Here is a 16,876-nt window from a genome sequence, read left to right on the forward strand (position 1 = left end):
CAAATTAAATTTCACTACTCTTGCATCCTTTCACTTCATGTTTACTTTTGATACAAAAAAATAATAATTCCGTCATCAGTGGATATATTTTAATATACTGGTGTTTTATTAAACACAAGATTTCAATCACATTCATTCACAATTACTTAATTAAAAGGAAAATGATGTCTGAACATGGAACAGTTGTCAACGAGCACATTTGCAGATTAATCTTACAAAAAAAGATAAAAATCCATACATATATATTTATGTATATATATAAATAACAGGAATATGCACATAGTTCAGAGGAACGGCTCTCTTCATTTCAGCGACCGAGCAGTAAACGTCTGAATCAGGCATCGAGTACGAGCATTTTGGAGAGGCCTAATGATAACTTGTTATTATCGTCTGCTTCTTCTGCTGAACTCGCAAGCTCTATGAAGCCCAACGGGAACTCCGACTTCTCCACTTTAAAAGTCCCTCCTCGAACTAAAGCGGCGTCTCCTGCTTCTCCAGAGGCGTCAAGGCTCGCAGAAGGCGTCCCCAGACTGACGGGTTTCTCCTCTGTCGGCGAGGTGTTAGTCGATGGTGCTTTTTCCATCGCCATTTTCAACCTCTCCATGATGTCGATCCTCTCTCCATTTCTTGATGGCGCGTTTACTACCGGTAAACGGATTCCTTTGCTGACGACGTAATGCTTGGCCTCGCTGTCAAATTTGGACAAGTTAAAGATATCTTCCGTTTCTGTTTTAGTGTCTATGCAGTGTTTGGGCAAGGTGTGTACTCTGAATTTGGGAGCACCCGCGTCAGGATGGCTTTCATGTTCTTCATTGTTAAGTGAGTGGGATTTAAATCCCCATTTAAAGGGCCATTTAAATTTACTTTTGGGCGAACCAGAATCTCCAGCTCTGGTTGCTATTTCAGGACTGTTGGTGCTCATTTCTGGGGAAGAGACTGCGGCAGGTGAGATTTCGCCGTCAAGTGACACTTTTGGACTGAGAGTTTTAGTTTTCAAACTCGAGAAATTTAGTTTTGGAACATTGAAATGTGGCAATTTGGGCTTTTCCACACCAGCGTCTACCTTTGGAGCTTCCACATCTACTTGCGGTCCGTTTATGTTACTTTTAATCTTGGGGCAACTTAAATCTGCTGAAGGAACAGAGATGTTTGCACCTGCTTTAGGTGCACCCATGTTAACCCGAGGTGTGTCCAGTCCAGCTTGAACTGACGGATGAACGCTGGGAACTTCTACTCCAGGGCTTGAAAGATCCAGGTTCGGAAGATTATAATGAGGCAATGTAAAGTCCCCCAGCTGGGGATCTAACCCCAGAATTGGTGTTTTTAACTGTGCATCCGGGCCTTTAAGATCTCCGGCGGGCATTTTGACACCCACATCCGGAACGTGACTATTGAGCCTGGCGTCGGGTGCTTTCAGGTCACCATTTAGCAATTTGGTGACTATGTTAGGCGCACGGAAATTTCCAAGACTCAGGCCTGATGTTTTTGTGTTGAGATCGGGCAGATGCAGATTGGGTGCCTTTACATCTGCATTGGGCAGATTAATGTCAACACCCGAGTTTTTAATTTGAGGGCGAGAAATATTCAGCTGTGGTAATCCTACGTCAGCATTGGGGGCATCAGGTAGATCAACATTTAAATGCGCTGTAGGCAGATCTACATCTGGAGCAGCAACACCGCCATTAATCTTGGGAGTCGAAAGGCTCAAATCTGGTGCCAGATCAAGATGTGGACCCTTCACATCAGCATCAATATCCAGATCAGGCTTTTCACCCTTTGGCCAGTTTAGTTTGGGAAATTTGAAATTCCCAGTTCCAGGTTTGGGGATTTTAAGTTTTGGCATCTTCAGTTTATTATCAGGCGTGTGGACATCTAAATTAGGGCCTTTGATATTGATGTCTGATGTTTCAATTTTTCGTGAAAGATCAACATCTGCCCTTAAATCAGATCCCCTGAGATCCACATCTGGCACCTCGATGTCACCATCAATATCAGATTTGGGGATTTTCAGTGTACCAAACCTGGGTTTCTTGAGCCATTTGAATTTTCCAGATGGAGCGTCAGCATCAATGTCTGCATTTAGCTGACCGTCAACCTTTGGAGCTGCGAGACTCAGGTCAGGCGTTGAAACATTCGTATCAACATCTGGACCATGAAACTTAGCACCCGAGATGGTCCATTTTGGCTTTTTCAGGGTGTGCCATTTCATCTTTCCAGATGCATCTATGTCAGCATTGGGTAAATTCAGATCAAGGCCATGAAGTGATGCCCTTTTAGGAGACGCTTTCACATCAGCATCGAGATCAACACTTGGACTTCTCAACTTGGGTCCAGCAAGCCAAAACTTGGGCTTTTTTATTGTCGGGAACTTGCTTTTAACTGATGGAGCCTCAATGTCCACATCTGGTGAATGGACATCTACATTGGGTGAATTCAGGTTAACATTTGGTCCATTAATATGACCATCAATGCTCGGAACAGAGAGATCAACATCTGTGTCCGCTTTAAGGTCAGGTAATTTGGGTTTCTTCAAATTCAGGTGCCAGCTCTTTTTTGCAGATGGAGTATCAATGTTAAGATTTGGACTCTCAACATCTAAACTGGGACTTTTTAAGCCAGCTTTTGGGAGAGCCACCTGAGCATTAATGCCGTTCCCAAGCTTTGGAGTGGACAGATCTAAATCTGGTGTAGTCAGGCCCGTATCTAGGTCTAAATCTGCTTTTGGGCCTTTTAGTTTTAGTTTCTTCCATTTCTGATGAGGCCAGACAAATTTTCCATCCAAATGTGGCTCTTGAATGTTAAAATTAGGGCCTTTAAGGTCAGCATTTGGCAAATTAACGTCAATATCTGGTGCACGTAATCCACCCTCCACTTTGGGGACAGATAAATCAACCTTGGGTGTGCTCAGGCCCGCATCTAAGTCCAGATCAGCTTTTGCACCCGGAAGTTTGGGCTTTTTAAACTTCAAATGGGGTCCATTTAACTTTTGGAATGGCCGCTTGAAAGCATCTGATGATAGATCAATGTCAGCATTTGGTATTTCATAATGAACATCAGAACCATTTAAATCCACTCTTGGTCCATTCAGATCCATTTTTGTTCCATTAATGCCTACTTTTGGTAAAGACAGGTCGAGGCCCTGTGTTTCGCCGTTAACAGTGGGAAGATTTAGGCCACCGTCTAACACAGGTACATCAAATTTTGGCATTGTAAAGTGTGGGGCTTTGTAATTGAGGTCACCTGACTTTACTCGCGGTTTGTCAATATCAAGTGAAGCACTGTAGTTGTTGAGTTGCGGAGCTGCCAAACTAAGATTGGGTGTGGTGAGGGCGCCATCAAGATCTGCATCAATCATTCCAGGGGAGGGTAAGGTCAACTCTGCGCCAGCATCAGCTGACGGTTTTGTGAGGTTGACATTAGGAAGGTCATTGACCAGTGAACCATTGAATTCTCCCGCAACAGCCTGAGCAGCATGTAATTTTGCTGTCAGGCTATCAGAAGAAAACATGTGTTTCTCAGATGATATGTCCAGATCTCTCTTCCTTATGAAGTCACCGCTGAGTGTCTGTTGAGTAAAAAGAAAAAAAAAAGAAAAAGAAAAAAGGTGAACACTATTTTCAGAAGTTAAAAAAACACACAAGCTTTCAAAACCATTCATGAAAACATGATGTCACTTTCATGCGCACAAGGTTCGAAATTGTGTTTTTTTTTTCTCTTCACGGAGCAGTTTTGAGAATCAATGACTTCATTTGCGGAGCAACTTTCTAATTTTGTGGAGCAATTCATTATTATTATTATTTTTATTTTTATTTTGCAGGTTAATCCCAGGGAACTGAAGCAAGGGTTTTATTAATCAACATTTTTTATTTCTTAAATGTGAATTGTGTATATAGTATCAAACTGTATTTTCTGTTCTATGATCAAAGCTAAAAAAATATATATATTATTTTTTTATGTTCTGCTGTAATTTATTATTTTTTTATTGTGCAGACCTTAAAAGTCAAAGTCAAAACTCAGAACTCTGTTATGAAAACAAGCAAATAACATTACTGATGAATAATATAATGTAAAATATTTCATACTATATTAATATACTTTTACATTTTTGGGCCACTCCTCCGGCTGATTTACACATTAACGGAAAATAATTTCGTTCCAGTTAAGTTTAGCGAGTATGATTTTTGCTCAGAGTTCATACACTTATGATTTTTTTCTGCAATTTGCGGTTCAAAGCTTTAAACCAGTTACAGCCAGATGTTAGTGAAAAGCTGAATTGATTCCCCCCCAAGCAATTATTTGCGGCATTAAACTTGCTAGCCGTCTTAATCTTAGTTTATCTTAGCATTTAGCAATCTAAGTGCTAAAGTGGACGTAGCACAAAAATGCCCCACACTTTATACCAATAGAAGTACAACATTATTCTTAACATTACAGGAAGATATTGTGTAACTGGATCAGTCACCTACCAGATATACTGGTACTGATTACAATAAAATGTTAAATATACACTATTCATTGTGATTGTTTTGCTTTTTGTTCCTGATTGGTTTGAATGCTAAATATTGACCTCGGATGGGTCTTGAAGGTCTGATTCCAACGAGCTGAGGCTGGCACTGGCGCTGAGCTCCTTCTTTGTCACCACCTTCATGTTGTTATCGTATGGCTGCAGCACCTTCAGGATGTTCTGCACCTCATTTGGGCTGAGATGATCAAGGTGTATGGTGGCCGCTACCATGTCCTCCGCTGAAAACAATTGCAAACTCATGAAACTCGTCTCAAATGCGCAGATGCGTACCGGGTTCATACTGACTGGCTTACCCGCCTGCACGCCACTGGATCCACCAACTATGCCATCTGGGATTCCTCGAATGATGGCCCCTTTCCCAGCATTATCCAAGACCACGTTTTCATAATAGCTGCTCATGCTGTCGGCGCTCTTGGGCACAAATTGATTTAGACTGTGACTTCTCAGACTCAAGCAAAACAATGTTCATGATCGGATCATTTGATTTTTTTTTTACTCACCATTATATCTTAGGTGTGTTTATTTAGACATATCATGGAAGCTGCTCTGCACATGTATCTCTGGAAATAGGGAAAAAAGTTTTCTTTGATTAGATATCAATGCACAACAGTATATGACAAAAATTTGACTGAACAAACCCGTGTGATATATATACAATTTTATACCAAAAAATTGCGTGACAAGAAAAAGTACAGGTTAAAGAATCCTTCACCAAATTTAAGTCATACATTAAGTGGAGACATATTTTCCATTTTAAAGTAACCATGCGAAATAAACACATTAGCAGTACCCGATATAAGACAAATACATCAAAACAAAAGAGCCCAACAAGTTGGATAAGGAATCATTCTGAGGGTTCACTTTAATCTAATCCCCATTTTGCTTGCATGTGGTCTATGTTCCTAACCTGAGCTGTCCCGCGACACACAGAAAACAACAACACCCTCTCCAACACCGCACCTCAAGAATCCAAGGCCTCTGCAGGGGAATGCATGCATGTGGACCAGTCGGTTTGCATTCCCGCACACTGATTGACACGCGCATTCTGTCACATAACAGTCTGTCTGTCAACCACACCCGAACATCTCCGCATGTAAACTCAACAAGGTACATTGCGATTTGCGACACATCCACCCCAGGGATTGTGCATGTGTGCATTAGGTAAACAAATACCAAACAATATGTTGCTTAATGCTACAAAACCAACACTAATATTTTAGCTTTTCACACATCACAGCAATTGCTTAAAATTTATGTATGTATGTCATATATATATATACATCACACACACACATAATTAATATATATATATATATAAATAGGGGTGTCCAAATTTGCGCATTAATTTCGAGTTAATTTAAAGTTCCTTTAACGCCACAATTTTTTTTTTAACGGCCGATTAATGACCGCCCCTTCCAGTCGCAATGCAGCAGACACGTCCACGTCAAAATTTAGGAGTAATCCATTTAATAATAATGCATATATTTGTGGAAACTGGGGTCAATTTTAAAAATGTGCAGAATTTGAAGTTACTTCATGTTAAAGATTAGATAGCTCTTAATATGAAAAGAAAAATGCACCAATGTCTTACAAATTCTCAAGCAATTATGCCATCTAATCAAATCAATGTCACACTCGTTTGTTTTTTTCAGCACAGTACATCTTTTTAATTTTAACTCAATTTGACGAATTACTATGAAATTACTGTGACAATGGCAAAAAGTTGCGGTCATATTTCTATTAGTTTAACATATTTTTCCACTTTTATTTTAATACGAGAACATTTTTATTATATATTTAATAGTAAATTTCAAACAGATATAAAATGTGCAATTAATTAATTGTGAGTTAACTATTGAAGTCATGCGATTAATCATGATTAAATCACCTGACACCCCTAACACATACATATATATATATATATATATATATATATATATATATATATGCACAGTATATATATGCAAATGAAACAAGCCGAATTAAATCGCTCCACTTTAAAATATATCGATAATATCGAATCATAATCATAATGTCACTTATTCAAACCAAACCGAATCATCCTTGTTAAATGATTTAAATCAGCACGTGTACAAAATCAGTCCCCTCTTGCAAAAAAGTCAGAAAGGCCCAATTATTTCATCTGCATCACATGCATCTTCAAAATGAAGTACGTTTTAATTTTGCCTCTAAAGAAAGGGAAGCTCGTCGGTGCACTCACTGTATCCTGCTCCCGGGGACGCCTCCACCTAAGGAAAGCCCAGCGAGAGATGTCTCCTCTTCAGCGTGCCACGCTTGCTTTGTCGCGAGGATGGGAAGGAGCTGCCAGTTAAATGCCTAAGAAGCCTGATGGCAACCAGGAGAACAGGTCGGGCCACATCGGCACCGCCTCTCCTTATGCCCCCTCTGTCCCCTTGCAACACACACATGCACACGCGCACGCACCTCAGTTTAAAAGTATGTCGGAGAGAGCGACATGCAGGCCTTTTGGCAGTCGAAACCCGCCGAGAAGCACATTGAGAAAAAAAGCCATCGCAGGGAGAAACACACCACTCCTTTGTAACTGGACTAACCAGGTTTACAGAGAACGAGACAAACCCTTCATTCTACTTCCATGAATAGTTGTCTTAACAATACCTTTGTGACATTTAGGCTTTTATCACAGCGGCTGCAATGTGACTGCTGTTTTGTTTTTAACTGCATAGCAAAGCCTCAATTCACATATTACATGGAGTTCGATCGGCGGTAAATTCTTTTGAATGGAATTCAAAACAGAGTGATAACTGATGTGACAATCAAACAATCATTATGTCACGCGTCTATCTATCTATCCCTGGGCAACACTGAAGAAATGACACAGTGAAAATGTACTGCTGCCTTAAAAAACAATCACTAACCCATCTGAAGCCCGGGCAGCAAAAGTGAACACACCCCTACGTAAAAATTCCAACCGTGTCAATATTGATGTGGCCGCCATTATTTTCCAATACTGCCTTAACTCTCACCAGAATCCTCTTCCACTCCGCCATGATGACATCATGGAGGTGGCGGTTATTCAAGATCTTATGCTCCTCCACCTTCCATTTAATAATTCAATAGGGTTTAGGTCTGGAGACATGTTTGGCCAGTTCATCATCGTTGCCCTCAGCCTCTTTAGCAATAGAGATCCGGACGTTGACCTCACGAGTCCCGAAATGGGCGTTAGCGCAGCCATTTTGCCAGCATAGAAAACGCGCCTGCCATTTTGAGTCAACGGCAAACGCCACCCTTAACAAGGATCGACAGCTGTTGTGGACCAGCTGCCACAGCGAGAAGACGCAAAAAAAGGATCGAGCATGCTCCAGGCTACCAAAAGAGGAACCAATGCGTAGCCAGTGTCGCACTTTATACATGGTGGCTGAATCAGCAGATGCTAACTGTTACCACACGCAAAATGTGGGAGAAATAATCTGTTGCTTTCATTTGTGCTGCTACGGTTTAATAGATATTACACAGTTTAATTTAATAACTGACCAACACCGTCCATAAAGAAGACTTTTTACGGCATTAATGACGGCGGCCGCGGTCGAATTAGCAGCTGCTAAGTTGCTAACGTACCACAATAACACTGCAAGACATGCTAATTTTTAATTGACCACACATAAAGGGGAAATAAATCCGGATTGTATCAATTTATAAAGCCTTTGAATGATCAAATTTCAAAGCCCTCCCCGGCAATAGCGGAAATTCCACGTAGCAGCGTCGCCCAGTTGAAAAAACAAAGCACTCCTGACACTTCATCAACAATCCAACATGTCCACCTCGCGCATGTATATCACGTCCTTGTCATCAAAGTGACTGTCAATGCTCTTGGGCGGAAAGTTGACGGATAACCGCTAGCTTTAGCGCTCCTCGCCGATCTAATCCATGAACGCTGCGCCGCTACTTTCCTGCCGCAGGGGGGGGCGTGTTCAAAGAAATAGTCACGTGACGTCCGGATCTCTATGCAGTGGTCATTAACCATGTTGGAATACTGCCCTTGACTTGTCTTTGTACTTCTCACCTGGTTGCCACCACACATGCTTGGCTATCTGAACCGAATGAGTTTACCATGGTCTCATCAGACCGCAGGACAAAGTTCCAGTAATCCATCTCCTTGGTCTTCTTGTTTTCAGCAAACTGTTAGCGGGCTTTCTTGTGAATCTGCTTCAAAAGCGGTGTATGGTCTGAGCACTGACAAGCTAACACCCCCCACCCCTTCAACCTCAACCTCTTCAGCTCTACGGTATTTTCCGATGTGACGCTGATCATGTGCGCTCAACTTTTTGGGCTAACCATGGCGAGGCCTGTTCTGAGTAAAACCTGTCCTCTTAAACCGCAGAATGATCTTGGCCACTGTGCTGCGGCTCACTTACAGTTGACAATCTACTTTTAGTGGATTATGGTTGCTGTAATTATTCGTCCTTCGGGTATTTTGGCAGAAAAATGTCCGAAATACACAATATCAACTCTTTTAAAGCTCTAAGCTAACGTTGGCGGATGGGTTAGCATGTAAATGCACATTTAAAGGCCAGTTGGGTGTTGTTAGAAGATGCTTGCAGTGTTCATAATAACATAATGCGCTTGCCAGTTTAATGTCACATGAAATGGAGATTATGTAATGCACACAGCGGCGGTGACATGCTCGCGAAGGCCCTGACAAAAAAGTAAGCTTTTCTTGCTAAGATGCACACTAAGCTTAGCAGCATGAGTCACTACCCTGCCCAGCTGACAAATTAATACAATGCAATGACTGTGCATGGGCGAGCTGGAGAAGGGTGTAGGCACTTGGAAGAGAGAAGTGAAACAACAAACCACAGCTGACTGATTTTTTTTTTTTTTTAGTCACAGCAAAGACAGTAATCCATTTTTTATGCAAAAAAAAATAATGAAAGTGCTTTTTTTTTTTTACGACAGTATTTTGCTCTCTTACTTTAAAATCTGCTGTTAGTTCAGCTCAAACAGTTTGAGGAAAGTGATTAATTTAAATTTAAAGTTACTCAAACAATTTAAGTATTATTATTATTATAGGGTTTTTCAGTATCACTTTTTTTCCAGACGATTACCCGGGTAGTTACAAATACCGATACTAAGTACTTTTAATTCATAAAATTTCCACACACAAAAAAACAAAACAAAGACAGATCATTTAAAAGAAAGACTTATATATCCAAATATGGTATTTTCCCTTTAAATTGCAAGAAATTAATGGAAATGTTCTACTCTTCTAATTTCTAGCTCCTGATCGTAAAACAGCCACAAGTGGGCTGGTATCGGCTGCAGTCATGAGTACCAATATCTTAAAATAAGGCTGGTATTGACACCAATACCTTCTATTGGTACTCGCCCATCAAGAAATAGTACATCTTATTTGTAAGTGCCTTTCGAGACCCTCAAGGACACTTGTACATCAATAAACAGTAGTTAAAAGTAGAATAATACAGAATATATATTTTTGAATGGATTAAAAAAAATAATCATTGAAGTGCCTTTATAGTGAGTAGGCATTAGTTTTTACTTAGAATTTGAAAGTGGTGTGAGTGAGTGAGTTCCAAAGCTGGGATGCAGAGAGTTAACGGAAAAACTAATGCTAAAATTTTAAAAACTATTTCGTGAACGAGATCAAATAAAAACGAAAATGCTTTTTAAACACTACCAACTGAAACTACATTTTATTACTAAAACTACCATTCCAGCAAAAATGTCCTTTGTTTTAGTCTTTGGTAATGAATTGAATACAATGATTTTAAATGTCGTTTTAAGTATATTTATTTCGACATTACCTGTAATAAAGACGTTTGAAAGTGTGTCACACAGAAGTGAGGTCATTTAGCAGCAGCCAATAGAAAAGCATTTTTAGATGACTTTTTTTTAATTTAACTTAGCCAAAATGCAAAGCTAGGTAAGAAAAGTGTTACTTTTTTTCATTTTACCATGGTGTTTATTGAATATTGCGCACAATTCATACACATAAAAACGTAAACTAATACTGAAACTAACAAAAACTCAAATAAAACTAAGCTTCTTTTTTCTTTTTTTTTACTAAAACAAAGAAAAATAACAGACCCACCCTGAAAATTCCAAAACTATAATAACCCTGTAAACTGGCTCACTAATCATGTAATTCCAATTTCTTCCAATAACTTGTTTTATTTACAATTAACAGCATCGGAAGCTACTGGCAGTATTATCTTGCTGAAGTATCAAACCCACATCCTTTGCTATGACAGACAACCACTCATGCCGGGCCGATGGAATCCCATGATGACACATGTGAATACAGTTGTGAATGGTGAACACTGCATTGTATCCAAACACTATTGCACACACTGCAATATGCATATACTGTATGTCATCATGCAAAGCTTCAGCCCATCAAGGTCTGGCTTCGTGGGTAGAGTGTTCATCTCCCAACCAGAAGGTTGCGAGTTCGATCTTCAGGTCCTGGTGACCATGTTGAAGTGCCCTTGAGCAAGATGCTGAACCCCAGTATAGGTAAATGAGAATGCTAAATTTAGAATACTATACAAGTGAAAGGCCATGTAATATTGATTAATTACTACTCAAGACTGAAATTTCCTTGCTGATTGATGCTCTAAAATCTTATACTCATAACTGAGTTGATACTACAAAAAAAACAAAAAACATCTTTGTGTGAGTTTTCTTCCCCACCCGCCCGTGAGACTGAGCATTCATTTAGGATTTAACCCTTTTAGTCCTGTTATATAAATATGAGTGATTTGCTATTGACTGACAGTCTAGACATGTAGTGCCTTATGGGAAACACTTGCAGCGATGGTGTCTGGGGTTGCTTGTCTTTTGCATATGCATGAAAGGCTTTTAATATGTAAATGATGTTGCGCAATTGGTATGTTCGGTTTCTGTCCTTCAGGTCCTTATTCGGGTGACTTGATTTGAGGAGAAAGCTATCATCAGAATGTGTGTGACCAAGTCACTTTAGACCGTCAGGAATGCCACTTCTTGACTTAATCACAGACAGTGCTTTTTTTTCCTCCTTCCTTATCAAGACGTAATTCCAGCTCATCTGTTCTCACTTGCTCCAGTTTAACAAAGCAAAACCTGAAGTTTAGTCATTGGTCCTGCAGGCCCAGAAAGAGAAACTTTAAACTAAATAAAAAAGCACTGGCTTTTAAATTCCTTCCTCACAGGTGAAAAACCTGTGCATTAATTTAGACTCTGAGCTCAATTTCTTCCATACGTTAAAATCGATCATATATTTTTAAATCACTTGAAGAACATAACCAGACCACAACGCAGGAACGCCATTTTCCAAATCCCTGCATTGGCTTCCCGTGAGTTTCAGGATCGAATGAAGGTTTTTTTCACTGGTTTTTAAGTATCTTAATGGTCCATCACCTTATCTTTCAAACTTGCTTTTAACCTATGAACCCTTGCACACCCCGAGGTCCTCCTGCTCTGGCCTTTTAGTCAATTCCGAAAGTCAGGACACAATCACGGAGAGGCATCATTCCAGTTTTACGGCCCAGTCCACGAAACAGGCTGCTGGAGCATCTCTGGGCCGCGGAGAATGTTCAGGTGGCATGCGTGCGCGTGTTGTTAAACAGACTGTCATTGTTGCAGTGCATTACACAGTGTTGTAGAAAGATTTTAAAAACAATAATTATACATCCATTGCTGGATGAATAATTTACTTTGTCTTTCCTGTGAACATTCTCATTCATTCTCATGAATCGATGACATTTGGACTTTTCTGAATGTCCTTAATAGAACCTCTCATCTGAGCAGGCTTTTTCACTTCATGCACAGAAAGATTATAAATAACATTTGCAAAACATTAAATGCCTCTAACCTAAACAGCTCTCCTATCCAGCCCTGTGCATAATGTGAGGAAGCCTGCCTAGATAAGAGGCCAAAATGTCTTCTAAGAACAGTACAGTTGCGATCGATTCATGCGATGAAAATTTGTCAGCAATAAATTACATTTGACATTATTTGCTTAACTGGAATTCTGTCCAAACCAATGATTGCAACACATATACAAGCATGAAAACGGGTCAGGGGTGAAAAAGGTGAGATGCATGGATGCACTCGCACCAAAATTTTGCCCGTGAATATTCGTATAAGTGCCTACCATGTATTCAACTAATCATGGAATTGATTTTATCTAGCCCCGCCCTCTGACCAGGCTCCACATCTGGGAGAGCAAAAACACGGTCCATTTTGTTTGTCATGATAACGGGTTCTGTAATGCGCTATGTGTGGTCCCTCACCTCGGACCCGTTTGCCAATAAAGCCACCTGCAATTTACCACCTATGGGCAATCTCTAGTCATAAGATATGTTTTTAGAATATGGGAGGAAGCCGGAAAGAAAGATCAGACCCAACATTCAAGCACATAAGCTTTTTACTATTTTATTTATAACTTTATTGTGGCCAGCAGTGGCATAAATAATCTCCGGGCATGTTGAAAGGCGAGCAGATACATATTGCTTTCGATTGTTGTGACGGTGGTCTGTCTGCTAAGTGGTACTCACAGGTAGAAAAGGTATGTGGAGCATGTGGAAAAAAAGTCAGCTTCCTGAAGTGTCCCTAGGGCGCTGCAGGGTCACACTCAAAACAAACCCTTAAGACAAGCTCATTCATTGGAGAAAGTATGCCAAGGGTTACATACCTGCTGGTTGACTCTTTTGCAGTCAAGTCAGTATTTAACTAGCAAGCGGTAAGATTGAGGTAAATTTATCTTAATCTAATATCATGGGCTAGCGCAAGACAACACGATGAGGCAATTGGAATATTTTGTAACTAGTTCAAACATCCCCTCCTTGAGCCATCATCTTATTTTGGTGGAGGGGTTTGTGTGTCCCACTGACTGGTTGAGATGGGATGCAGCTGACCTCGACTCTGGACAATGTGAGTCGGTGAGGAAAATACTTCAAGGCCTCCTAAATTCCATCGACACACCTTTCTTTAAAGAAGCAGAGTTTGGGAACTCTGAGGTGGGCTCTCCTATATCTGGGGTTGGAGTCATCAAGGTGGCTATAAAGCTCTTCGGTGGAAAGGCCCTGGGGGTGGTTGAGATCTGCCCCTACTCCCCGGAGTTTTTAAAGGCTCTGAATGTTGTGGACACGCCTTACAACATCATATGGACATCGGAGACAGTACTTCTGGAGTGGCATATTAGGGTGGTGGTCCCCCTAAGACATTCCAATTAAGGCGGATAACACTACCAAGCCTCCCTGGTAAGGTTGATTCAGGGGTGCTGGAGAGGATGGTTCGTCAGGAAGTTGAATCAGGAGCAGTGTAGTTTTTCGTCCTGGCAGTGTTCTCAACGGTGCATGGAAGTTGGCTCAACCAGTCTACATGTGTTTTGTGAACTTGCAGAAGGCATTTGACTATGTCGGTGTAGATGTTTCATGAGCTGAGCTTTGGGGGTACAGGGTACCGCAACCCCTTATATGGGCTGATTGGTCCTGTACCATCAATGTCAGAGTTTGATCTGCATTGCCGGTAGTACGTCAGATCCATTTCCAGGGAGGGTTGGACACTGCCCTTCATCACCAAATCTGCTCATAACCTTTATGGGCAGAATTTCTAGGTGCAACCAAGGTGTTGAGGGGGTCCGGTTTGGTGGCATCAGCATTGCATCTCTGCTTTTTGCAGATGTTGTGCTGCTGTAGGCTTCTTCAAGCCGCGATCTCCAACTCTCACTGGAGCGGTTCGCAGCAGAGTGTGAAACAAAATCAACACCTCCAAATTTGAGGCTGAGGTCCTCAGTCGGAAAAGATGGAGTGTCCTTTCCAGGTTGGGGATAGAGGAGTTCAAGTAACTTGGGGTCTTGTTCATGAGTAAGAGCAAGATCGGCAGGCGGACCAGTGCAGCGCCTGCTGTGATGCGGACTTTGTATCAGACTTTCGTGGTGAAGGAGCTGAGCCGAAAGGTGAAGCTCTCTATTTACCAGTTGATCTACATTCCTACCCAAACCTATGGTCACTAGCTGTGGTTCATGACCGAAAGTACAAGATCCTGGATGGAAGTGAGTTTCCTACGGAAGGTGTTGGGGCTCTCATTTAGCAAAAGGTTGAGAAGCTCGTCATCCAGGATGGACTCAGAGTCAAGCTGCTGATCCTCCATTTTGAGAGGAGCCGGCCGGATGAGGTGGCTCAGGCATCTGGCAGGGTACATGTCCTACCGGCAGAAGGCCCTGGAGACAACCAATGAGACACTGGAAAGACTGTTTTTCGGCTGGCCTGGGAACGCCTTGGGATACCCCCGGATGAGCTGGACAAAGTGGCTAGAAAGAGGGAAGTCTGGGCTTTGTTGCTATAGCTGCTACCTCTGCGATAAGTGGCAGAAAATAGGTGGATGGGTGGATGACACTTCCTTCAAAGAAAGGCCTGGTACTAAAGAGAAAATAAACACCTATACAGCATTTTAAGAAAGTGTTGCCAAACATTTACTATTTTGCTTTTTTCACTGATAAGATGACTGTGTATAAATGCGGTATCAGAGAAATTAATTTTGAATTTAAGTTCACAACCTTCTACAGGTCCAGGTCAGCTGGTCGGTCTCATACAATTCCATCCAAGTCACCAAAGTATGGATGCAGGGCATGAAAGTGACAAACATTCCATAAACATGACATGGCATTCTCACATTATTAGGTACTGAATAGGTACGGGCATAATACTTGACGACTCAATCAATAGGAATTCGGTCAATTGCACCAAATTTATAATAAACTGCATATTTCCATTTAATCTTTTTAACACCATTTTGCAGGTTGTATATTCCATGTAGCCTTACCAAATGTTTGATTTTACATAAAATTCAACTGCAATTTTAATATAATTTAGAAAATTATGTGGGAATGTGCATATTTACTGATGTACAAATGTACTGGAAGACTGAATCTGAAGTGTTGATCAAGCGGATGTTGTAAGACTTGGAGCCTTTACTCACATGCCAAGTGTTCAAAAGGGAATGCTGGGAAACAACATTCTTGTCATATTGTTTTACAGACTGTTTGTGTTGCTGTCTTTGTCAGTGTTTCAAGAGTTCAGGATTTAACTCCGCCATCACAGAGAGAAAAATCTGATATAAGCACAACATGATCTTTTTCACTCAGTGTGCTTATTGAGTGTCACTCACATTTGTGGCCCACAATGTGCCATCTATGTTATGATATGACTTTTGTTTTGTAAACAAATTAAAAAATAATAATAGCAGGCTGTTCAAGACAAATCAGGTGGATACTCGGATCAGAAGAGCTAAACGATTCTGAGAAATAATAAAGGAAAAAAATCCCCTTAAAATTGAAATTGCAATTTAATATGCGATCTTTTAGAACATTTCTATAATCGCTTTTTCCCAAATCATGTTCTTGCCCTGTAATTTTTTTTTAATTCTTTAAATATTCATCTTTTTAGAGTAAAATTCCTGTTTACAAAACTAAATAATAGATAACAGATATACAACTCAGATATATGCTAGAACTAGTGTTTTTCTTCAACAGTATTAAAAAAAATTTACATTTAAAAAATTGAATGCAAAGTGCATGACGGACAAGACAAATCATCTGAAGTATGCTGGCTTGACGAGGAAATTCTCGTTTCAAGGCTAAATCGACAAGGCCTCTGGTCCTTGTGCAACAGTAAGTCAGCCTGGTTTAAAAGAGACAGAAGCATGGCTGGTATTTGACTTAGCTCAAGAATTTTGCCCCACAGCAACACTGTAGAATGACTACTGTAATAAAATTCACCAAGTATACATCCGTCTTCTAACAACACATGATGCAACTGTTAGACACGAAAGGCAAAGCTCCTATAGGCAGGAAGCTATAATATAGGGATTTTATTTGTCACATCACATATAGAGTGGGTCATCAATTAACAACTCAGTCTCTTTCAGTTACTTATGTTAACAATGTAGGGAAATTGCCAAACGCCGAAAGCTATACAATACACCGGTTGTTTACGTCTAAAGGAAGCATTTGTTTTGTTTCGTTTCATTGCAGAAATATCAGAAATGCCTAGATATTTGGAATTGTCCATTTTTAGTTTTGTACATTTCAGTTTCTACTTTTATTTATTTCTTTCTAGTTCTTTTCACACATTTATTCTGTACTTACACATTTGTACAATGTGAGTACTGCTGCGGGGTGTTTTGCTACCATTAACTCATTCACTCCCAGCCATTTTCACTGAAGCAACCCCCTTCGCTCCCGGCTGTTTTACTGGATTTTGACTGATTTTGCAAGTCCCACAGAATATTGTGCTCTATTGCTATAAAAACAGAGATTAGAGTCTCTTCTTTCATCAGGAAAAAATATATATTTCTATCTGTTTCCGTTTT

At 40.5% G+C, this 16,876-nt stretch overlaps 1 protein-coding gene across 1 annotated transcript; it reads right to left on the reverse strand.

Annotated features, from left to right (window-relative positions):
* Positions 1-83: 83 nt before the first annotated feature.
* Positions 84-6,998, reverse strand: LOC147163699 (uncharacterized). Its single transcript, XM_086093777.1, has 5 exons — positions 6,747-6,998; positions 5,026-5,085; positions 4,819-4,936; positions 4,568-4,743; positions 84-3,565 (listed from the first exon to the last, which is right to left on the reverse strand). Exons 2-5 carry the CDS (start codon positions 5,026-5,028, stop codon positions 335-337), a joined length of 3,528 nt encoding a protein of 1,175 aa, XP_085949903.1. The 5' UTR covers positions 5,029-5,085; positions 6,747-6,998; the 3' UTR covers positions 84-334.
* Positions 6,999-16,876: the final 9,878 nt, after the last annotated feature.

This window comes from Leptonotus elevatus, chromosome 13 (assembly GCF_054856555.1).
Source record: "Leptonotus elevatus isolate MCC_2025b chromosome 13, RoL_Lele_1.0, whole genome shotgun sequence".
NCBI classification, from domain to species: domain Eukaryota; kingdom Metazoa; phylum Chordata; class Actinopteri; order Syngnathiformes; family Syngnathidae; genus Leptonotus; species Leptonotus elevatus.